Genomic DNA, 24868 nt, shown 5'->3' on the forward strand with positions numbered 1-24868 from the left:
GTGGTTGATAAAGGATGATGTGAGAACATTGGTGGGGGAAATGCAGTTGAGAAATACATTGGATATTAAAAAGAGTAATCGCAAATTTCTAAGTTACAGGAGAGAATTCAAAGTAGTAAAGGTGGCAGGATTCACCAAGCGCCTTCAGTCAGTAGCTATTTAACTAGGTAATTTGTATATGCCAAACTCTGTAATAGGAGCCAATAATAAATACAGCAGTAAGCAAGCAAGTCACAACCCTGAGCCTTGTGGAGTTTATATTCTGGTGTCAAGAGACTAGCAATAAATGTGTAAACAAAAGGTAATCTCAGCAGGGAATGGGGTCACATACCTCTAATCCCAGTACTTGGGAGGCTGAGACAGGAGGATCACAGGTTCAAGACTAGCTTCAGCCACTTAGCATGACCTTATTTCAAAATAAAAATAACAATAATAAAATAGGACTGGGGATGTAGCTCAGAGATAGAATGTCCCTGGGTTCACTCTCTAGTTTATTTAAAAAAAAAAAAGTAATCACATTACTTTTTTTCTGCTACATAGAAATGGTGTAGAATTGACAAAAAGGGAACATTTTTAACTTGTGTTGGCAATCATTGTTACGGTGGAGGGAACTATTCCGGTGCTGGAACTGTTCCGGGGACCCTGTGGGCTCCTGAAATTGTCCCAGTTACCGTGAGAGAGAGAGAGAGAGAGAGAGAGAGAGAGAGAGAGAGAGAGAGATGTAGCCGCGGGTTCTTGTTCTGAACTAGGTATAGAAAACTCTAGTCCAAACTCTGCAAGCTTAAGCCACTTTATTATTACAAAGATAGAATATAGATTAAAGCACTATGCTACAGAGAGAGTGATATAGTGGGATGACTTGAAAACAAGTCACCGAAGATTTATGGATACAGAGTATTTTATATCAATAATCTTCTAGCCAGACTAGATCTGCCCGTTTTCCGGGGCAGGTCTTTTAATGTGGAGATTCCTCCCTGTCGACCTCCCCTGTCTCAGGCACAGACCCCACACCTTTTGTCACACTCCAAAATGTGTTAGTTGCTTATCAGGAATTTGGGATCTCTTGGAGGCTCATGGCATTCCCCCACATCCTTGAGGAAGTCCGCTTCTCTTAGAAGTATAAAAAGACCCTCGGCTTTTGGGCTTCTTCTGTTCTCTCGCTAATTACCCTTGGTGCCTGGAAATCTGCAGCCCTTTCCTAGAAGCTCCTGGCTTTTTTCTACCAAAGTTATTTTCAGATATATTTTGAAAATTGAAAATATTTCCCAATACTGGTACATTAAAACATTTTGACGCCTCTTCCCAATACTGGTACAATCATCTTTTACAAATTCTAAATACACTTAACACAAAATCTGCCATCTTAACCATTTAGCCGTGTTATGTATAACAAGGCTGTGCAACCAGTCCCCAGAACTGAAACTCTGTACCTGTTACACAACTCCCCGCTCTCCCTTCCCCGATCCCGGGTAGACAGACATCAGCATGCATCTTGCTTCTACAAATCTGATTACTTCAGACATCTCGCATAAATGGACTCCTGATAATGTTGGGGTGAGTTCTCGGCTCAGGAACTCTAGGTCTGCAGGGTCCTTGCTAACGTGACGGAAAAGAATTTCAGCAGGCGCCAGTTAAAGACATAGACAGGTTTATTGGGGGAAAGGGGAGGAAATACACATTCAAGAGAGAATGCAGGCCCCTCAAGATGAGGAAGGCATATTGGAAAATTCAGGGTTTTCTTCTTCTTTTTTTTTTTTTTTTTTTTTGTGGTACTGGGGGTGGAACCCAGAGGCTTTCTACCTCCGGGCTATACTCCCAGACCTATTTTCTATTTTATTTGGAAACAGGGTCTCACTAAGTTGCTGAGAGCCTCACTAAGTAGCTGAGGCTGGCTTCGAACCTGTGCGATCCTCCTGTCTCAACCTCCCAAGCACAGGGATTACAAGCGTGCGCCACCACGCCTGGCCATTTTTTTTTTTTTTTTTTTTTTTTTTGGTGGTACTGAGAATGGGACCCAGGGGCCTTCTACCTCCGGGCTACACTCCCAGACCTACTTTTTATAGTTTATTTGGAAACAGGGTCTCTTAAACCAGCTGAGGCTGGCTTCGAACCTGCGCGATCCTCCTATCTCAGCCTCCCAAGCACGGGGATTACAAGCGTGGGCCACCATGCCCGGCTCAGGGGTCTCTTCTTATAGGGGACTTTTGTGAGGGGTGGGCTAGAGACGGTATGTGAGGATGAGCTCAGTCCGGTAGTCCCAAGGTGGTTTATGGTGGGTAGGTGGTCTGGTCGGCCTTAGGGTGGATGATCTTGGGTTGATTGGGGTCCTCATTAGTTGATTTACAAATAAGCTATGATATCCTAAATTATAGGTTTTCTCAGAGATAGTGTTAACTCTAGGATCTACAGGTTTTCCCAAGAATTTATGGTAGAGTCAGGCCTGGGAAAGAGAACTGGTTTGTGGACTAGAGGCAGAAGCACTTCAGCTCCAGGCTCTTATATCAAAGTTATATTTTTACTTTTCCTTCCTGTCTGTCTCCTTTCTACCCACTTATTCCTTCTATCCTACATCATAAGACTTATTGCTTCCTTCCCCAATGCTTTTGCTGCTTTTCTGGATTTTTAAGAAATGGAAAGGAAATAACCGCATGGTGTGTGTGTGTGTGTGTGTGTGTGTGTGTGTGTGTGTGTGTGTGTTACTGAGGATTGACCCAGGGGCATCCTGCCTCTGAGCTACACCCCAGCCCTATTTTATTTTTATTTTGAAACAGGGTCTCACTAAGCTGCAGAGGGCCTTACTAAATTGCTAAACTTGCCCTGGAACCCGCAATCCTCCCGTCTTGTCTCAGTCTCCCAAGGACTAGGATTATAGGCATGTGCCACCACACCATGCTCTACAGGGGCTTTTAAAAGATTGCGGATAGCGGGAAACACATTTGCCTGGTGTCTCTCCGGCTAGACTTTCAAGGAAGGACTAATTAGAACCTTTGGCTGGGCGTGGTGGCGCAGGCTTGTAATCCCTGCACTTGGGAGGCAGAGACAGGAGGATCGCGCAGGTTAGAAGCCAGCCGTGCTGGCTTAAGAGACCCTGTTTCCAAATAAAAATATAAAAATAGGTCTGGGAGTGTAGCCCGGAGGTAGAAGGGTTTCCAGGAACCCCAGTACCATGACCAAAAAAAAAAAAAAAGAGCCTTTAGTCAGCTGAGAACCCAAAATTTATCCCCTGCCTCTTGGCAAAATTTCCACCATCTAGACTTCACTTTGTACCTTGAACTTTGTTGAAAATCAAACCGCAGCCTGGCGTGGTAGCGCACGCTTGTAATCCCAGCATTCGGGAGGCTGAGACCTGGAGGATCGCAGTTTGTGGACAGCCTCAGCTACTTAGTGAGGCCCTCTGCAACTCAGTGAGACCCGGTTTCAGAATAAAGAATAAAACAAAGGGTAGGGGGTGTAGCTCGGAGGTCGAATGCCCCTGGGTTCCATCCCCAGACCCGCAAAAAAAAAAAAAAAGTAAAGTAAATGAAAATCAAACCGCATCCAAATGTGTGGCCCTATTATTGGCGCTTTGGGTTTGATCTGGAAACCGGTTTAGTGGGGGCGGTAAAGTTGGTTTGTAGGCGTGATCCTGATTTCAGGAACCTGCAGCGCCGGTAGAGCTCCGCAGGCCCGCGGACAGGGGGCGGAGCATCCCGCGGCCCCGCCCACAGAGACCACGCCCCGCGCCCGGCCCGCGCTGGCCTGCGGGGCGGCGGCGGCGGCATGGATCCCGGCGGGGCGCTCGGCCGCTCGCTGCTGCTGTGCGCGGCGCTGCTGGCGCTGGGCTGCGCGCTGGGCCTGCGCCTCGGCCGCGGGCTGGGGCGGGCGGACCGCGCGGCGCTCGCCTGGCTCTGCTACGACGCCCTGGTGCACTGGGCGCTGGTAAGTGGCTCCCGCGCTGGGCCCCGCCGCCCGCGCCCAGGGCGCCCGGGCCTGCCAGGCGTGGGGTGCGCGGGGCGGGGCCTGGGGGCCCCCGGCCAGGGGCTGCACCTCCTGATTCCAAGTCTGGGAACCCAGCGCGCCGCCTTCCTGCTGCTGCCCATTCATCCGCCCAATTTAAAACTAAACCAACCCCTTGAAAATTGCTGGAGGGGGCGAGGCGGCACACGTCTGTAACCCCAGCACTGGGACAGGAGAATCGCAGGTTCGAGGACAGCCTCAGCAATTTAGCGAGGCTCTTAGCCACCTATCAAGACCCTGTGCCAAAAAAAATATGTGAGACCCTGTTTCCAAATATAAAATAGGTCTGGGAGTATAGCCTGGATATAATGCCTCTGGGTTTCACCCCCAACTGACACACACACACAAGTAAGTAGAGCTGGCGGTGCAGCTGGAAGGTAGAATACCTCTAGTCTTGAGAGAGAGAAAAGAGATGAGATCGGTTTTTTTGTTTTTTTTTTTATTGCAGATTGCACCAAGACAAAACTCGGTGCCTTCATAGTAATCACCATTTATTGGGCACTACTTACTACTGTATGCCTGGCACAGTACCGTGTTTAAAATTTCTTAACTTTACAATATCCTATAAAGTAGTTATTGTCCCTATTTCACAGAGGAAAACAGGTCCTGAAAAGTTAAGTGGCTTTCCAGTGCCACACAGCTGGTATGATTCTTACTCCAAAGCCCACATTTATTTGTATCACTCCAGGCTTTAGGAAACGTGTGTCCTTAAAAATTCACTCCAACATTTAAAATAGCATTTAAGGAAACTTACTGAAATGCCTTTCCATACTTTTTTTCTTTTTCTTTTTCTTTTCTTTTTTTTTTTTTGTGGTACTAGGGTTCTTGGAAACCCTTCTACCTCTGGGCTACACTCTCAGACATATTTTATATTTTTTATTTGGAAACAGGGTCTCTTAAGCCAGCAAGGCTGGCTTCGAACCAGTGTGATCCTCCTGTCTCTGCCTCCCAAGCGCGGGGATTACAAGCGTGCACCACCACGCCTGGCCTCTCCATACTTTTTAAAAAGTTTTTTAAAAACGTATTTTATTTTTAATCTAAGCTAGCTTAAATCTAGATACTTCAGTTGATGATGTGAAGCCAAACTGCATAATATTGAGAAAGAAACAGCAAAGGTCTTGTTGCTGGAATGATGATTTTTTTTTTTTTTTTTTTTTCGGTACCAGGGATGGAACCCAGGGGCATTGTACCTCCAAGCAACACCCCAGCCCAATTTTTTTAGTCTTTTTTGTTGTTGTTGTTTTTTCTTGCGGGTCTAAGAATGGAACCCAGGGGCATTCAACCTCCAAGCTACACCCCTGCCCTATTTTTTATTCTTTATTTTGAAACAGGGTCTCACTACGTTGTGGAGGGCCTCACTAAGTAGCTAAGGCTGTCCTTGAGCTGCAATTCTCTGGTCTCAGCCTCCCGAATGCTGGGATTACAAGTATGCGTTACCAAGCCTGGCCTAGTCTTTTTGGTTTTATTTTTATTTTTATTTTTTGCGGTGCTGAGGATAGAACCTAGGAACCTTCTATCTCTGGGCTACACACCCAGATCTATTTTATATTTTATTTGGAAACAGGGTCTCACTAAGTTGCTGAGAGCCTCACTGAGTAGCTGAGGCTGACTTTGAACCCACACAATCCTCCTGTGTCAGCCTCCCAAGTACTGGGATTACAAGCATGTAACACCATGGCCATCTTAGGGGTTTTTTTTTTGTTTGTTTGTTTTGTTTTGAAACAGGGTCTCACTGATTTGTGAAAGGCCTCACTACGTAGCTGAGGCCCTCTGCGAACCCCAATCCTCCAGCCTCAGCCTCCCAAATGCTGGGATAACAAGCGTGCGCCAGTAGGCCCAGCTGAAATGCTCTTTCCTAATAGTCAAAGGGGAGATAAGAAACCATGAATAGTTCCCTCAATAGGCACTTATAGAATTTATTATTTTTTATTTTTTTGGTGGTACTGGGGTTCCTGGAAGCCCTTCTACCTCCGGGCTACACTCCCAGACCTATTTTATATTTTTGAAACAGGGTCTCTTACGCCAGCGCAGCTGGCTTCTAACCTGCGCGATCCTCCTGTCTCTGCCTCCCAAGTGCGGGGATTACAAGCGTGCGCCACCACAACGCCTGGCCTATAGAATTTATTTTTAAGCTATCCCTTGAACACATGAGCTGCCCAAGAACAGAGCAATAAACTAGGTTGCTAGGTCACGTAAAGAATAATTTATCATAACACTTCTACTTTTTTATCTATTTTTCACAAAACTGGGGATTGAACCCAGGGACATTTCTACCTTCAAGCTATAATCCCAGCTCTATTTTTTTATTCTTTATTTTGAAACAGGTTCTCACTAAGTTGCTGAGGGCTTCACTAAGTTGTTGAGGCTTGCTGCAAAGCTGTGATCCTCCAGTCTCAGCCTCCCACATCCTGGGATTATAAGTGTGTGCCACCATGCCCGGCTAAGATTTCAGACATAGACAAAAAGGTATGAAAAGACTTAAAATATATGCCTATATGTCCACCTGCTAGTTTTTAAAATCTACTTCGTAAGCACAGATTGCTACAGATAATCCCCCCCCATTTGTGGCTCCTTGATAAAGTGTGGAATTATGGTTCTTCTCTCCCTGTTCCCAATTCTGAAGGAAATGACCCTCACACCACACCTTCCTGGGTCATTGACCTGTCCCAGCTACAAATTGTTCCACTGTGAGCTCACTCACTCCACCTTGGTTCATCAAGTCTTAAGATGCATATCTTTTTCACATATTTCAACATCAGGGATCTTGTATAACTACTCTGGGCCATCTGACAGACATTTTAATGCCTCTGAAATTGAGATATATTTTGCAAATTTAACCAACTCATACTTATGTACACATTTTTATTCTGCTGTTACAAACAGTGCTTATACCATTGTGCCCACACACTGAGAACCAGGTAAGGATTATCCTGGGTCATTCTACCTCTGAGCTGCACTTCCAGCCCTATTTTTTATTTTGAGACAGGGACTCACTAAGTTGTGGAGGGCCTTGATAAATTCCTGAGGTTATCTGCAAACCTGCAATCCTGTCTCAACCTCCCAAATCCTGAGATTACAGGTGTGATCTACCACGCACACCTGTTCCACCACTATCTTTATATATGTCTCTCAGAGCTATCTCTAGACCCTAGAATTAAGCAATTGAGGCCTGCAAGGAAAGGGCATACCTATATTATCTTTGGTTGGGAGTTTATTGCAAGAATACCCAGAAATATGGGATGAGCTATACTGGAAGTGGAGCTTTGAAAACAACCTACAACTCACCTGCATGTGGAAGATGCATGAGTTTGCTGGTGGCTACCAAACTCAGAGCTCCCCTGTTAGCCAGAGTGCCCCCAGCACTCGCAGAGGCAGTTCACCTGGCAGAAATCCAATCAGGAAGCCGGGCACTTATAATCCCAGTACTTGGGAGGCTAAGACAGGAGGATTGCAGGTTTACAGCCAGTCTCAGCTACTTAAATGAGGCCCTCCGCAACTTAGTGAGACCCTGTTTCTATATAAAGAATACAAAATGGGGGTAGGGGTTTTACTTAGCTTGGAGGTAGGACGTCCCCGACTTTAATCCTCCATACGCCAAAAAAAAAAAAAAAGTTCAACCAGCGTGTTGACCGTGGACTCCACCTGGTGTTGGTCTTCACTCAGTGTGACCAGATGGGGGCAGATGCACTTCCCACGGTGCACTGGAGGAGTCTGTCCAAAGCCCCCCGGGCGTGTCAGGTCCTGGTGCTTTGCGGGTTTTCCCTCTCCCGCAGTCTAGTGAGCATGTGGGAACCTGCGTACAGGGAGCACCCCAAAGTCCAGATCCCTCGGAGCACTGGGTTCCCGTGACGGGTGGGAGGTCCGTCTGGGAGCTTGACAGGAAGGGAAGAGTCTGGATTTTACTGTGTAGTGGGGAGCCGCTGAGGGGTTTTGAGCAAGGACGTTGCACGGTTGCGATGATGTGTGTATTGGGGGTTTTGTCCACATTTCCTGGTTTGTAACTCCCATAGCCCTTGTTATTTCCTAACTGACTAGAGCAATGTGCTTATCTTTTGTCAAGGTATTTGCTCTTTTGTTCTTCTTCCTCAAACAACTTTGGGAAAGCCTTCAAGCAATAAAGGTACAAGGACAGTGGAGTCCTTCACTTCAGGCCTCAGAAAGCAAGGTCTCTCCCTCTCGGACAGGCGTGGCGGTGTGCAACCTCACCCGTAATCCCAGGATCGCGCAGTTCACCGCCAGCCTCAGTTACTTAGGCCCTCTGCAACTAAGTGAGACTCTGTTTCAAAATAAAAAATAAAATAGGGCTGGGGTGTAGCTCAGAGGTAGAATCACACACACACACACACACACACACACACACACACACACACACACACACACACACACCTCTGACCCTACCCTCCTTTCCCTGCTCCTTTTTCTCCCCAGTGTTGGCCAGAGAAACTAGAATTTCTCTTCCCCAAAATGAGTCATAGAAACTAAAAATATACTTGAATATTTCCTCGCCTTTCTGTCTTGAAGCTGGCCATAAAGACATTGTCTGATAGATGGTAAGAGGCCACTTCAGAAAGGGGAGAAGACTCCAGGGAAGCCAAGAGGAACGCAGTGGCCTGTGGGGCTTCCTGTCAGGCAGGAGCCGGGGATCGCACCCTTTTTCCAGTCGCCTTTCTCTCAGTTGTCCGTGCTTCCTGTGGTGCCTATTCAATGAAAGATCCATAACCCAAAGGGACAGGGCTTGGGAACTCCAGACAGCTGGACAAGCAGCACCACTGCAAAAAGAAAGAAACGTAAAGACGAAGGTGCCTGGAACTAGGCAAGTCTCCCAAGAGGGTGGGTGTTTGGACAGGGGCAAGCTGAGGCCAGCAAGGGGGAGGGTCAGCCCATGAAGGACCGGGTGGAGGGAGAGAAGGAGGAGAACATGGCAGGATGGGGAAGGACTGGGGCCTGGGCTCTGTAGAAGACAGGGAGGGCTGAGCGCTGCATTTGCCAGCAAGAGGAAGAGCCGGGAGGGGATGTGCCGAGGGAAGGTGTTGACCTGAATCTCTGAAAACTTGTCCTCTGATAAATCCCCCTGATGGTCTGTACTACTTTGTCTTTTCTCTCCATTTTTCCTGGTGGCTCACGCCTATAATCTGAATACTTGGGAGACTGAGACAGGAGGATCACAGGTGCAAGGCCAGCCTCAACAATTTAGTGAGATTCTCGGCAACGATAGGGAAAAGGGTGTATGTTAAGAGGTAAAATGTCCCCAGGGTCAATGTCCAATACAAAAAAGAAAAGGAAGGGAAGGGTGCAGTGGCACATGCTTATAATTTGAATACTTGGGAGGCTGAGACAGGAGGATCACAGGTTCAAGGTCAGCCTCAGCAACTTAGCAAGAACCTGTTTCAAAATAAAAAATAAAATAGGTCAGGAGTATAGCTCAGAGGCAGACTGCGCTCTGGGGTTCAATCCCCAGTATAAGGAAGGAAGGGAGAGAGGGAATCTAAGGCCCAGTGTCTGCGTCAGTCCCAATTATATATATAACTTATATATATATAATTGTATATTTTGCTCATTGTCGTTTCCTGGTTAACATCATCGTCTGCCCCCCTCACTGTTACCATTTCGGCCTCTCTCCCCCACCACTCCATCGCTGGGTCTAAAGCTGCCTTTCCATTTGCGGCCTGGCACCCGCTCCTGTCTCCCCTCCCTTTGTCTGGGCTGTGCCCCTCGTCAGTTCTGCTCTCAGATGCCCTGTGTGGTAGTTGCCTCTGGTCCTCCTGTGACTTGTCAGGCCTGGCGAGTCACAGTTGGTTCAGCTGTGTGTTGATGTTGTAAAGCTTGAAAGTGCTGCCAAGTTGAAAGCTCTCGTAAGGACCCACCACTGTGTGTGTGTGAGGGAGGGAGCTGGTACTTCTGCAGATCAAAACCCAGTCTTTTTTCTAGCATTATGAACAAGACAGTGTCACCTGGCAAGAGAGATGGTTGTATATGTAGCTGAATCTCAGAATAGTATCCTATTCTTTTTTTTATTCCTCATTTCCACCAACTTTTTTTTGGGGGGGTGGGATACTTGGAATTGAACCCAGGGGCATTCTACCTACCTCCGGGCTACACTCCCAGACCTATTTTATATTTTCATTTGGAAACAGGGTCTCACTAAGCTGCTCAGCCTCACTAAGTAGCTGCAGCTGACTTCTAATTTACGTGATCCTCCTGTCTCAGCCTCCCAAGTACTGGGATTACAAGTGTGCACCAGCATGCCCAGCACCCTTTTTACTTTTAATTTTAATTTTGAAATAAGGCCTTGCTAATGCTGAGGCTAACCATGAACCTGAGATCTTCCTATCTCAACCTCCCAAGTACAGAGATTATAAGCAAGCACCACCATGACTGGCTCCACAAAATACCTCACACACACACACACACACACACAAAAAAAAAAAAAACACACAGAAAAGGTTCATTTGGACTCACAGTTTCAGAGGCACAGTCCATGGTTGGCTGACTCCAGGGCAGACATCATGGCGGCCCAGCCCGTGGTAGAGGACTGGTAATGTAAGAGGAAGACCAGGGACAGATAGAGGGCTCAAGGCCACACTGCCAGTGACCTGACTCCTCTAGCCACGCCCACCTGCCTAAGTGACCACCCAGTAAATCCATTCAAAGTATTAATCATTTGATGGTTTTATCCATTGATGAGATTAGATCTCTGGTTCAGTCATCTCACCGCTGAACATTTAGATTGCCAATACCTGAGCTTTTCCAGGAGACTATTTTCAAAACATAACACATGCCTGCTTGGGTATCAGGTGCCATCCCAGGCACAGACAAAATAGATGACCCTTGTCTTCTTGGTGCTTATTAGAATAGCAGAATTTTCCTCCTATTTATATAAAAGAAAGTAGTTATTAATGTCACTATTAATATGAAATCCATAAGGACTCTCTTGCAGGTAGGTGTGAGGAGAAACTTAGTTTCTTCTAAACAATTAGTTTGCGGGGCGTGGTGGCTCACGCTTGTAATCCCAGCATTTGGGAGGCTGAGACTGGAGGATCACGGTTCGCTGACAGCCTCAGCTACTTAGTGAGGCCCTCTGCAACTCACTGAGGCCCGGTATTCAAAATAAAGACTAAAAAATAGGGTAGGAGGTGTAGCTCAGAGGTCGAATGCCCCTGGGTTCCATCCCCAGACCCGTCCCCTCCAAAAAAAAATGAGTTTGCTTATTCCTCTCTGATAGCAAGAATAGCAAATTTTTCTTCCTTTTCACTTGGCCTGCCTGGAAACTCAGAACTACATTGAAGCTCTAGAATAAAAGGTGGCCTGTGTGTGTATGTTAATATTGGTGTCTGGTCTATGTTCTTACTCTCTTTTATGGTACAAAGGATGAAACACCGCATCATAAGGGTTCTTTTTCTGTGTCAGACAATTATGGTCTTTTAAAAACAAACTTTGAGCGAGGCATGGTGGTGCACGCTTGTAATCCCAGTACTTGGGAGGCTGAGAAAGGAAGACTGCAGGTTCACAGACAGCCTCGGGTACTTAGGGAGGCCCTCAGCAACTTAGTGAGAACCTGCTTCAAAATAAAAGAGTAAAATCAGGCTGGGGGTATAGCCTGGAAGTAGAATGCCCCTAGTTCTATCCCCAGTACCACACACACACACACTCACAAGTTGCATAAATTGCATGTTTCTGGCTGGGCATGGTGGCACATGCCTGTAATCCCAGTACTCGGGAGTCTGAGACAGGAGAATTGCAATTTCGAAGCCAGCCTTGGCAATTTAGTGAGGCTCTCAGCAACTTTGTGAGATACTGTTTCCAAATAAAAAAAATAGATCTCCCTGGCCGGTTGTGGTGGCGCATGTTTGTAATTCCTGCGCTTGGGAGGCAGAGACAGGAGGATCGCGCTGGCTTAGGAGACCCTGTTTCCAAATAAAAATGTAAAAATAGGTCTTGGAGTGTAGCACAGAGGTAGAACCTTCCAGGAACCCCAGTACCACCAAAAAAAAAAAAAAAAAAAAAAAAAAGAATAGGGATGAGGGTATAGCTTAAAGGTAGAATGCTCCAGGGTTCCATCCCCCCCCCCTCACACACACACACAAATGTACAACATTTATGGGCAGAACTTGACAACCAATACCTAACTAGCCTGCTCTCAGTGGCCAACACTCTGGAGAACTCCTTGGGGAAAGTTAATCTTGCCAAGCAGGGCTTCTGCAAAGCAGTGCCATTGGAGGTCTGGTTTTCAGTGCCCCAGCAACCTCAACACTCACTAGGTGGACACCTCCTTAATAGTCAGGTCAGAGGCGGGGCCAACAGGAGCGCTTCTTACACCCTCCTTCCCCCTGACCTTCATCTCCTACCAGAGGGCAGCCACCTGGGGCTCCAGGACCTGAGGCTACCCACTCCTAGTGTTCAGTCCTGCTAAGGAGCCTCCTACTATGATTGTCTTAGTTTTTAAACAAATGAGGGGGAGTTGGAGAGAGAAAAATACCAAAATTTTTAGTTTTGGAGGAATGATCAAGTAGAAAGAAAATGTTTTGATTTTGTGTAAGAGTAGATTTTAAACCATGTGTGGTGGTACACACCTGTAATCCCAGTACTTGGGAGGCTGAGACAAGAAAATTGCAAGTTTGAGGCTAGCTTTATCAACTTGGGGAGGCCCTGTTTTAAAATAAAAAGCAAAAAATAGGGCTTGGGGTGTGGCTCAGAGGTAGAATGCTCCTGGGTTCAATGTCCCATACCAAATAAATAAATAATAAAGTGGCTCACACTTGTACTTCCAGTACTTGGGAGGCTGAGACAGGAGGATCACAGGTTCCCAGCCAACCTCAGAAACTTAGGAAGGGCCTTTGCAACTTAGTGGGACCCCATTTCAAACTAAATAATAAAACAGGGCTCGAGGTGTAGCTCAGAGGTAGAACACCCTTGGGTTCAATCCCCAGTACCACACAAAAAAATAAATAAAGTAGACTTTATTTGATTGCTGTAAATTATAGATAGACCCAAACTGGAGCGGGGGTGGGGATCGTCTTTGTATCTGGGAAAGGAAACAGAAAACAATCAGCAGGGCCTTCTTCGTGGCACCTCTTGGTGCAGGGCAAGCGCCTGCCACCCAGCAAGATAAGAGCAGCCAGGGCCCCCTGTTGGCAGTGCTATGCAGTCCATGGGGCCCCAGGCCCAGGGCGGCTGAGCCAATGGACAGATAGGACTGCAGAGCTCGGTGGGGACCTGGGGGGGGGGGGAGGCTCAGGCCACTCTGTGTTCAGTGACAAAGGCTGCTGGGGCGGCTGCCATCAACGGTGGGGAGTCATTCCATTAGGAGATGGAGGCTCCATATCTGCAGTCGCTGAGGCCTCCTCCTGGGGAGCGGGAGGAGGCTGCAGCCGCCTGTTCCAGAAACAAGGATGTGAGCTGTTGCATGACGTGGAAAAATCCGGCCTGATTAGGCTGAGGTGTTTTTGTGAGTCAGACTCGAAAATGCTGAAATGCTAATAAGTGTTGACTGGGTTTACGCGCGCTGGCTCTGTTCCCACCCCGCTTTCTTCTCCCTCTCTTCATAACGAATGTTGCACGGTTTTGTCTGGGTGTTCATTCAAGCACGCTTTAAAAAAAAATCATGCCACTTTAGCCTCATTGTGTATACTTTCTCTTTTTCTTTCTATACAGTCATCATTCTGCTCAGTTTTTCTCCAAGGATTGAAATGAGTACATTGGGGGCTCCGTAAATCGGTCACTTAGAGGCAGCAGTCACTTGCACGGCCTGGACATTTGTTTTCTCTGAGCTGCAACTTGCAGCCGTCTTGAAGTCTCCAAAATATATTACTAAAATTACAGGTCTGGAACATCTTAACAGAAGAAAATGAGACAGCCTTTGTCACTTAATTTTATGTGTCATGATGCATTATAGTTTTGAAGCTGGTTTTGTTAGCAGCTCAGTTAAGTAGATGTAGTTGGGTCATGTTTTAAGCATCTAGTAGGAACTTTCACATATATATGTGTGTGTGTTTCTTTTATATATATGCACATAGATCTATCTACCTATTTGTAGGGGCTTTTCTTTGTTTTTGCAGGGCTGAGGATTGAACCCAGGGTTTCAGGTACACTTGGCAAATTGCTCTACCACTGACCTACAACCCCAGCCTTTTTTATTGTATTTTAAGACTGAGTCTTGCTAGATTGAGGATGGCCTTGAATTTGCCATCCTCCTGCCTCAGCCTCCTGCGTAGCTAGGAGTGTAGCTTGTAGGCATGCACTACCACAAGATAAGCTACCAGAAGAAATATTAGAAAAGTCAAGAACAGCTGGGCGTGGTGGTGCACACTTGTAATTCAGGAGGCTGAGACAGGAAGATCATGGTTCTCGGCCAGCCTCAGCTACTTAGTGGGGCCCTCTGCAACTTAGACCCTGTTTCAAAATAAAGAATAAAAAATAGGGCCAGGGGTGTAGCTTGGAGGTAGAATGTCCCTGGGTCCCATCCTCAGTACCGAAAAAAAAAAAAAAAAGAAAGCAAAGTCCAGAACAACCTGCTGCAATCTCAGCATGCCATGGGTGTGCCGGGGCCATCAACATTGTCCAGGACAGCAGAAGGCCAGAGATGGTCATCAGGAGACCCGTCACAAGCTCACCGCCGCCCTTGTGCCATCTACCTGCACAGCAAGAGAGTTTGCCCAGCACGTTCTCCCAGAGCAGGGGGACCAGGGCTGACGTGGTGAGGCCTGATCGTCTACCAAGGGGCACAGGCAGTGTAAAGAGGGAAATAGGATCCCCGAGCATCCACTTGGGGTCTTAGCAGCTGGCTCTCCTTACTCTTCATCCAAGTGTCTATTTTTACCTTCTACTAGCTGCCAAACTCAAATGTGAAAAGTCCTGTTGGCTCCCATCGGGGAGTGCTTTGACAGTTGAGGAGTGTTGGCCAGGCCCAGCCAGTTGAAGCCCTCCCTCCTGGGTCCCACCCGTGTACCACCCACATGCACTTGTAATGCTAACAAGCTCCCAGCATCCTCTGCGGGAGTGCCTGCCCAGGGTAAGTAGTTGGCCCTGTGGTTGGTTGAGGCGGAATCATCAGCGGACTCACAGTAACAAGGGCATTCCACTTCCAAGTCATACCCCCAGCCCTTTATAGTTTTTTTATTTTTGAGACAGGGTCTTGCTAGGTTGCTGAGGCTGGTCTCAAACCTGCCATTCTCTGGTCTCAACCTCTTCTGAAATACCTCTTTGACAGACGTGCATCTGCCGGGCAGATGAGGCGCTAACAGCTTGCTTTTGGGGGCTCGGCACCGCAGACCTCTGTCCCTGTGCGTGGTTAGGCTGGTCAGACCCACACACCCTGGCAGAGGCAGCTTTGGGTCTGGAGAGGACCCTGGGAGGAGGGAAGCCTCTGGTAGTCTCCTGGCGCACCAGTCTTCCCCGCTGTGGTCTGAGACCCCAGGGGTGAAGCGTCTGGAGGCCAGAAGAACAAGGAGCACTCTTGCCTGAGCTAAGTGCCAGTGTGAGGCTTCTCCACGGTATAGCCTTGGACTTAGACGAGTTACTCTGTATCCTTTTAAATTAAGTTTTACATTGAGCAATTTCAAACAAGCACAAATATAGAGACTAGTATAGAAACGGAGCCATCATTTTCCAATTTTGCTGCACTTGCTTCATTTATCATTCTTCTCCCCGTATGTCTCCATTTCTTCTTTCTTTCTTTGTTGCTTCCTTCTTTCTCTGCTTATCACTGAACTATTGAAAAGCAAATCCATGAGCCAGGCGTGGGAGTGAATGCTTGCAATCCCAGTGCGTAGGAGGTTGAGACCGGGGGATGGAGGGTTTGAGACCAGCCTCAGCAACCTGGCAAGACCCTGTCTCAAAAATAAAAACAATAAAGGGCTGGGGGTGTGACTTGGAAGTAGAATGCCCTGGGCTTAATCCCCAGTACTACCAAAAGAAAAATAGAAAATCCAGACCTGTCACTTCACCCCTATGTACTAAGTCCCAGGTACTGATGCCCCCTCTCAGATCATCATAGGAGTGACAGATCCATAGTTCTCAAAGACCTCATCATGACCGTTTGGCCAGGGAGTCTACCTGGCAGCCCTGACCTTGACCTCCCCGTAGCCTACGGGTATTGGCCAGTGTAGGACCCATGGCCCCTGCCCATCCGCAGTGCTGAAGCAGCTGCTGACCCTCCCGCCTCCATGGCCCGCCTGCCGCACCTGACACTCTGATGTTAGATACTCTACCTGGGCTACTGTTCAGGGTCCTCACCATCCTTTAAACAAGCAGTGTTGAATAGCACAGGAGCCATGCTCAGGGAGAGTGTCGAATGCTGCAGCTGCAGCCTGATGTAACTGCTCATTGTTCATGCACTCATTCCGTGGACAGCTACTGGACTTTCTCAGCTTTTTTATTTTTTCTTTTTCTTTTTTTCTTTTTTCTGCTTATGAAATTGATGCCCAGAGGGGTCAAAGTAGCAATGAGTACAGCAACACTACCTGCTGTTCAGCTGTCCCTGGGTATCCAAGGGGATTGGTTCCACAAGGAATCCATGGATCCCCAAGTCCCTTATATAAAGTGGTATAAGGCATGATATACCCCTACACACATTGTTTTCTATATTTATCTATTTACTTATGGTGCCGGGATTGAACCCAGGGACATTTTGCCTCTGAGCTATACCCATAGCCTTATTTTAATTTTTTATTTTGAAATAGGGTCTTGCTAAGTTGCTGACAGCCTCACTGAGTTGCTGAGGCTGGCTTCGAACCTGTCCTCTCTTTGCCTCCCAAGTGCTGGGATTACAGGCATGTACTATCACACCCGGCTTATTTTATATATTAAAGTCATCTCTGGATGACTTGTGGTACCTCATACAGTGTGAACACTATGTAAACCTATCATTAACAAGAAAAAAGGTACATGCCCGTTCAGTAGAGTCACGACCATTGTAGGCCTAACCATGGTTTCATTCTGTAGCTGATTGAATCTGAGGCTGCAGGACCTATGGACACAGGGCTTGCTGTGCTTGGTTTTACTCAGCTTAACTGTATCTCAGTGTCCATCAGCACACTCACAGCTACACCTCTCCCAGCCCTGCCATCCAGTTGTAGCAGTAACCTCCGGGTGGCCTTGGCTAGGTGCCACTCTCCTGGCTTCTGAGCCCCGGAACCTCAGTGTGTAGCTTACACGTGTGACTTCAGTCCCACAGGGCTGGGTCTTAGCCTCACGTATGATAAAGGACTTTTAGAGCTGATAACCAAGTTAACATGCACTTCATGCTCCAGAGCCTAGAAATAACGTTAAGGGGGAAGAAGAAAGCACTTACATATAAAGTTCCTGCATGGAAGGAACTGTATCTTTCTCAGCTTTCTGTGATTTTACAGAAGATTTTGGCCCTTGGCCAAAATAACAGCTGATGTTTTCCATTCTGGGTCTCTGTGGGTAGCACAGATTTGGTTCAGGAGCCCTCAAGGGCTCTTAGAACCATCATCTGGTCTCTTCCTGGAGCTGGGGCTCCTCCTCCTGCTCCACATTTGCTGGGTTTTGCATTGAGTCTTACTGGTGGGAAGGGAGGTACAGATCGTGCAGTCTGTAGCCAAAGCCTGTGCAATGGATTTACATTTCTCCTGAGTTCCTTTAGGATCAGAACAGGCCAGTCTGAAACAGAGCCTTTCAGAGATGTCATCTAAAATGTTGCTGTTGAACCCTTTTCCCTACGTTGGTTTTTTTTTTTCTGACTTTCATCTGAAGGTCCTTCCTATAGGGGGACCCTGTGGGATTCCACCAGGAGCCACGGTGGGGCTGCTCTGGTCTAGCGTCCAGCGAAGGCCCACGCATTGGTCCCCAATGCACAGGCATTGGGAGGTGGTGGAACATTTTAGAGGCGGGGACCCCTGTGAGGTCCTTGGGCCATTGTGAGCACTGCCCTCCACATGGATTATGGAGCCAGACATGGCGGCCTCATGCTTGTAATCTCAGTATTTGGGAGGCTGAGACAAGAGGATCACAGGTTTATGGTCAGCCTCAGCTACTTAATGAGGCCCTCTGCAACTTAGTGAGACCCTGTTTCAAAATAAAGAATAAAAAATAGGGTTGGGATGTGACTCAGAGGTAGAATGCCCCTGGGTTCAATCCTCAATTCCACAAAAAAGGGGGGGATTATAGAGCTGGGTGTGGTGATGTATACCTATAATCCCAGTACTTAGGAGGCTGAGATGGGGTGGGGGATCACAGGTTTGGGGACAGCCTCAGCAACATAGCGAGACCCTGTATCAAAATAAAACAGTAGGGCTGAGGTGTAACTCAGAGGTAGAATGCTCCTGGGTTCAATCTCCAGCACCAAAAAAGTGTGGGGGTGGGGAGCAGTTTATGGTACTTCTTGTGTGACCCCCGGGCAGTTCCCGTGAGAGGGCTGTTGTAAAGGACCAAGCCTGGCTCTCCTCCTCTCTGCTTCCTAACTGGAGCTTGCGCCATGTCACCATTTGGTCTTGCATCTTTCAAAACTATGAGTTAGTCAGCGTGTGGTGGTGCAGGCCTGTAATTCCAGTGCTTGGGAGGCTGAGACAGGACAATCGCAGGCTCGAGGCTTGCCTCAGCCAAGGTAGTGAGGCCCTCAACAACTTAGTAAGACCCTGCTTCAAAATAAAAAATAAAAAGGACTGGGGTTGTAGCTCAGATGTAGAACACCCTGGATTCTGGGTTCAATCCCCAGTACCACTAAAATAAAGCAAAAAGCCTGTTGAGCTGAATAAACCTCTTTCTTATAAAGTTAGCCCATCTCAGATATTTAGTTATGGCAGTGAAAAGCTGACTAATACAGTGGTGGACAAGTTTGGTGGTGTCGGAATAATGTTGCTTTCTTCATGAAGAGAAAGGCCAAGTGTCCAGGGATCTGTTTGACGCCTTTTTTTTTTTTTTTTTTTTTTTTTTTTTTTACTTAAAACACAAGGGCAGTGTCCTTATGAGGAACCACTATACCACCTAGGGAAAAAGGACCTACCCGTCCACACTCACCCCCCAGACCTGCCCATGTCTGCGAGGGTCCTCTTTCCCTGACCACCTACAGCATTTCTCCATGCACTGAATGCTTCTGCCGAGGACCTTTGCACACTACGCCTTCGGACCCATTCCATCTCTGCTAGAGCTATAAAAAAATTTCTTTTGAGGACAAAAACAAAACAAAACTAAGTGAGCCCGCTAGTGCCATGTGGTTCAAGGATACCTGTGCAGAGCCGGGAGAATCAGCCTGCGGAAGTGCACAGGCATGGAGCGCGCTCACTGCCTGTCACCAACATGACCCTGCGCTCAGGGACTTTAGTGAGGAGATGGATGGAGAAACAAGTCATCCCGTGGCTGAGCAAGCGGTGAAGCCCTGCCAGGTCTAGGGGTGGCACAGAGAAGGGAAGGGTGAAGATACTGGGCAGTGAGGGGTGGACACTCAAGACTCACCACAGGCCCTTTGCTCCTCCAAGGATTGGCAGGGCCTGTTCTCAGGTTTGTTTGTTTGTTTGTTTTTGTGGTACTGAGTATTGAACCAGGGGCTTTCGGCCTCTGAGATACACCCCCAGGACTATTTTGCTTATTTTGAAATAGGTCTCACTAAGTTGAGGAGGCTGGCTGCGAACCTGTGATCCTCCTTTCTCAGCCTCCTAACTACAGGGATTACAGTCCTGCACCCCACACCCGCCTTCTCGGGTTCTCATGAAAGCGGCTCCCGCCCTGCTTTACTCAGTGCTTTGCCTTTATCAGAATTATTTTTTAGAGCGCCTGTGTGTCCCTATCACCATGAACTGCATTATGAGGTGAGACTATAATGCACCAAGAAAAGTACAAAAAAAGAATTATTATTTGCTAATCTTGCCCGTGGAGCAGTCTAGCTGAAACAGGAGGATTACAAGCTTGAAGCTGGCCTCGGCAACTTAATGAGGCCCTCCACAACTTAGGGAGACCCTATTACAAAATAAAGAATAAAAAGGACTGGGAGTGTGGCTTGAAGGTAGCATGCCCCTGGGTTGAATTCTCAGAATAAATAAATAAATAAATAAATAAATAAATAAATAGGACTGGGGTGTGGCTCAGAGGAAGAATGTACCCAGATTCAACCCCAGTGCAAAAAAAAAAAAAAAAAAGTTGCCAAGCATGGTGGCATACAATGTAATCCCTGCGCTTGAGAGGTGGAGACAGGAGGATCGCGCAGGTTCGAAGCCAGCCACAATGGCTTAAGAGACCCTGTTTCCAAATAAAACTATAAAATAGATCTGGGAGTGTAGTCTGGAGGTAGAAGGGTTTCCAGGAACCCCAGTACCACCACACACAAAAAAAAATCTGTTGTGAACATTTGTGTTGTGTTTATGGGTGAACATAAATTTTTATTTTTCTGGAATAAATATCCAAGCATGCAATTACTGGGTCATATGATCACTGCAAATTTAATTTAGAAGAAACTGGCAAACTCTAGTTTTCCAGAGTGAGACATTTTCTGCACGTCTTTGCCAGCATTTCGTGTTACCATTATTTTTATTTTAGTCATTCTAATAGTAGTGGGATGATATTTCACTATGGTCTTCATTTGTATTTTCTTGATGGCTGATGACATTGAATGCCTTTGCATGTGTTTATTTGCTATCTACATATCTTCTTTGGTAAAATGTCTCATTTTTCCACCCTCTTTTTTTTTTTTTTTTTTTTTTTTGCAGTATTGAGGATGGAACCCAGGGGCATTCTACTTCTGAGCTGCACCCCCAGCCTATTTTTTGTTTTTTATTTTGAAACAGGTCTTCACAAAGGAGCTGAGGGTATCTGTGAACCTCAAACCTCCTGTCTCAGCCTCCCAAGTACTGGGATTACAAGTGTGCGCCACCACGCCCAGCTTACCCTCTTTTTTACTTTTTCTTTCTTTTTTTTTTTTTGGTGGTACTGGGGTTCCTGAAAGCTCTTCTACCTCCAGGCCACACTCCCAGACCTATTTTATATTTTTTGAAACAGGATCTCTTAAGCCAGTGCAGCTGGCCACGAACCTGTGCAATCCTCCTGTCTCCGCCTCCCAAGCGCGGGGATTACAAGTGTGCACCACCACACCCAGCAGCTTCCCCTCTTTTTAAGTGGAGTATTTGTTGCCTTTTTAAAAAATACTCTTTTTGTTGTTGTTCCTCTTTTTAAATTTCCTTTTCTTCTTTTTTCCCCCATAGGACTAAGGATTGAACCCAGGGGTGTTCTACCTCTGAGCAACGTCCCCAGTCCTATTTTAATTTTTATATTTTGAAATGGGGTCTGAGTTGTGGAGGGCCTCACTAAGTTGCTGAGACTGGCTGCAAACCCATGATGCTCCTGTCTCAGCCTCCCAAGTACTGGGATTACAATTGTGTGCCACCTCACCCAGCTAGTGCGCGTGTGTGTGCATGCGTGTGTGTGTGCATGCGTGCGTGCATGTGTGTGCATGTGTGTGTACGTGCGTGTGTGCGCGTGCGTGCGTGTGCGTGCGTGTGCATGCGTGTGTGTGTGCGCGTGCGTGCGTGTGCATGCGTGTGTGTGCGTGTGTGTGCATGCATGCATTGTCTTTATATTTAGGACACAAATATGGTAAGAAATATGTAGTACATTCTGAATGCCTCATCAGGGCATCTCTTTTAGGTAATTCATGCTATGAACTTGTCATTGATTCAAGATTAGCAAACACAGTGTTCCAGACCCCAATGACACTTGGACTCGGGGGGCTGAAGACCCACCAGCATCCTGCAGCGTTGGTCACACACGGCATGTAGTGACACGGGAAGGAGAGGGGACCACACTGGAGGTTTAGGAAGGGCTTTTGGAAGAAGGGTGGTTTGAGCTGAAATTTGAAAAATGAGAACTTCAACAGGTGGCTATAAACAGGAGCACATTCGTCTTCCACTTGTAGGTCCCAGGTCATTAGTCCCAGGGCTCCATCTTGCCCTTACCCACAGAGCTGCTGCTGCGGAAAGGCCCTCCACCTCCTGTCAGAATCTTTCTTGAGCTGGTGGTGATTCACACCTATGATCTCAGCGCTTGGGAGCATGGGACAGGAGGATTGCAGGTTTTGCGGCCAGCCTTAGCAACTTAGGCCCTGTTTTCGAATCAAAAATAAAATAGTGCTGAGGGTATAGTTCAGAGGTAGAATGCCCCTGGATTCAATCCTTAGTACCTTAAAAAAAAAAAAAAAAAAAAAAAAAGCCCTGTTTGTTCTTTGGCCCCAGTTAAAGAGATTGCTGATGGAAGTCACATCGAGTTTTTGGATGAGATCCACAATCTAATTTTAGCAAGTCTTTATCTTACTAATTGATACCCCAAGGCCTAGAGAGGGTCAAATTCAACCCAGTAGTACTTGGTCTAGAAAGTTCCCAGGCCAAGCCGAGGACGCACTATGACTCTGCTAAAAATAAAAAATTGGCTGGTAAAAATAATGCATTGCACAGTAAGCGGGCTGGAGCGCACTTATTTATGTAGAAATATTGTTATGTATCTCATATATAATCTTCAAAATCCCTTAAACAATCTAATTTTAATATATACTTAGATAAACCACATTTCCCAATTGATGTTTTACAAAGAGCTTTCAGGAAAGATAAACCAGCTCCAAAGCCTTTGTTCAACAGAGATTAATATGGTAAGAAGCTGGGAAATATGAGATGAAGAGACCAGTTTCTTTTCTCAATCAGAAAAATAAAGGCAGTTACAAATTTTAGGATAAACGAAAATATTCTACAAGTAAGTCGTGGCCCAAATGTGAAGCAAACTGAATGATAGCATGATTCTGAGAGACTCATGAAGTAAGAAAGTTTATTTCATTTGCAACATTCTCCTTTGTGAAACAAGAGTCTGGGTGATACTAGATCTATAGAGAAAGGAATTGTGGCCCATTGCAGTTTTTCTCTTTTTCTCTTTTCTTTTCTCTCTCTTTTTTTTTTTTTTTTTTTTTTTTTTTTTTTTTTTTTTTTTTTTTTTTTTTGCGGGTACCCAGGGGCATTTGAACCTCCGAGCTACACTCCCTGCTCTATTTTTTATTCTTTATTTTGAAACCGGATCTCACTGAGTTGCAGAGGGCTGTCCGCGAACCGCGATCCTCAGGTCTTAGCCTCCCAAATGCTGGGATTACAAGCGTGCGCCACCACGCCCGGCTTTCCAGCCCAATTTTTAATTCTTAATTTTAAAACAGTGTCTTGCTAAGTTTTCAGAGGGCCTCATTAAGTAGCTGAAGCTGGCCTCAAATCTGTTATCCTCCTGTCTCAGCCTTCCAGCTGCTGGGATTACAAGTGTGGGCCACAATGCCTTGCTAGTGAATTATATTTCTATAATCACAGTATTATAAATGTTAAGTGCTTTTTAGTTTTTAGAATTCACTTGCAGATAAAATAGGGAAGACATATGTTTACAGAACAAGAATGGAAATATACTTAATCTCAACAATGTCAGTACAAGCAAAGTGGACAGAGGTTGAGAGTTTGACATGAGAAGGAGAGGATGAAGTCACATGGTGCTCCTGTGATTTTCTTACATGTTAAGAAGTCAGGATACTGCCAGGAGTGGTGGCACACGCCTGTAATCCCAGTCCTTGGGAGGCTGAGACAGAAAGACCACAGGTTCGAGGACAGCCTCAGTTACATAGTGAGACTCTCATCAACCTAGTGAGACTGTGTTTCAAAATAAAAAATAAGATAGGGCTACGGGTGTAGCTGGAAGACAGAATGCCTCTGGGTTCAATCCCCCCAGTGCAGATAAATGAATGAATGAATGAATGAATTTAAGAAGCTGGGCTTGGTGACACACATGCCTATAATCCCAGTATTTAGGAGGATCTCAGGTTTGAGGTAAGATTCAGTGAGGTTCTCAGCATTTAATGATACCCTGTTTCAAAAAAAAAAAAAAAAAGGTGACACTTGGGTTGTAGCTCAAAGATAGAGTGCCCTTGGATTCAATTGTAGGTACCATTAAAAAAAAGATTTGCCAGGCGTGGTGGTGCACGCTTCTAATCCCAGCATTTGGGAGGCTGAGACAGGAGGATCGCGCAGGTTGAAGCCAGCCTCAGCTACTTACTGAGGCTCTCAGCAACTTAATGAGACCCTGTTTCCAAATAAAATATAAAATAGGTGTGGGAGTATAGCCCGGAAGTAGAAAGCCTCTGGGTTCCACCCCCAGTACCACCAAATAATAATAATAATAATAATAATAATAATAATAATAATAATACAAAGAATAAAAAATGGGGCAGGGGGTGTAGCTTGTAGGTCAAATGACTCTGAGTTTAAACCCCCAGACCCACAAAAAGAAAGAAAGAAAGAAAGAAGAAGAAAGAAAGAGAAGGTAAGGTTTAAGATTCCCAGGATAATCTCGAGCTTATCTACAATCTAGTTACTTAATTGGTGCTGGTATTGAACCCAGGAACACTTCACCACTGAGCTACATCCCCAACCCTTTATTTCTTTTTTGAATTCTGAGACAGGTCTCACTGAATGGCTGGAGCTGGCCCTGGATTTGCAGCCCTCCTTGCCCCAGGCTCTCATAGAGCCTGTCTATTCCATACAACACTTAAGCCCTTTCCTTGTGTAAAATTCTCACTTTTTTTTTTCCACATAGGAAAACACCTCTGATTTCGTAATGCCAGTCATTGAAAACTGATGTTCATCTACATTGGCTTTGGACGTATCATTTCCAAGCCCCAGGAGGCCAGGGCCGCCCGCAGCTCACAGGGCAGTGACGGCGGACTCCGGGGAGGCTGCGCTGCCGTTCTGTGGCGCCATCCTGTGGGCGTGACGCTAAACGAGTTCTCTTCTTTCTAGGAAGGCGCTTTTGTGTACTTGTCCTTAGTAGGAAGCGTGGCAGATTCAGATGGCTTGATTGCCTCTTTATGTAAGTAATTAAAAACATTTGCATTTGAAATGTCAGAAGAGATTAA

General features: G+C 46.4%; 1 protein-coding gene across 1 annotated transcript in view; it reads left to right on the forward strand.

Moving 5' to 3' along the window:
- Positions 1 to 3759: 3759 nt before the first annotated feature.
- EBPL (EBP like) overlaps positions 3760 to 24868 on the forward strand; it is a gene marked incomplete at both ends in the record, with an annotated part of 31884 nt that continues 10775 nt past the window's right edge. The window contains 2 exons of the mRNA XM_080688833.1: positions 3760 to 3918; positions 24753 to 24822. Of these exons, the coding sequence (XP_080544959.1) occupies positions 3760 to 3918; positions 24753 to 24822 (229 nt within the window). The remainder of the gene's footprint in view (positions 3919 to 24752; positions 24823 to 24868) is intronic.

The sequence above is a fragment of the Muscardinus avellanarius genome (assembly GCF_963383645.1).
Source record: "Muscardinus avellanarius genome assembly, chromosome: 2".
NCBI lineage: Eukaryota > Metazoa > Chordata > Mammalia > Rodentia > Gliridae > Muscardinus > Muscardinus avellanarius.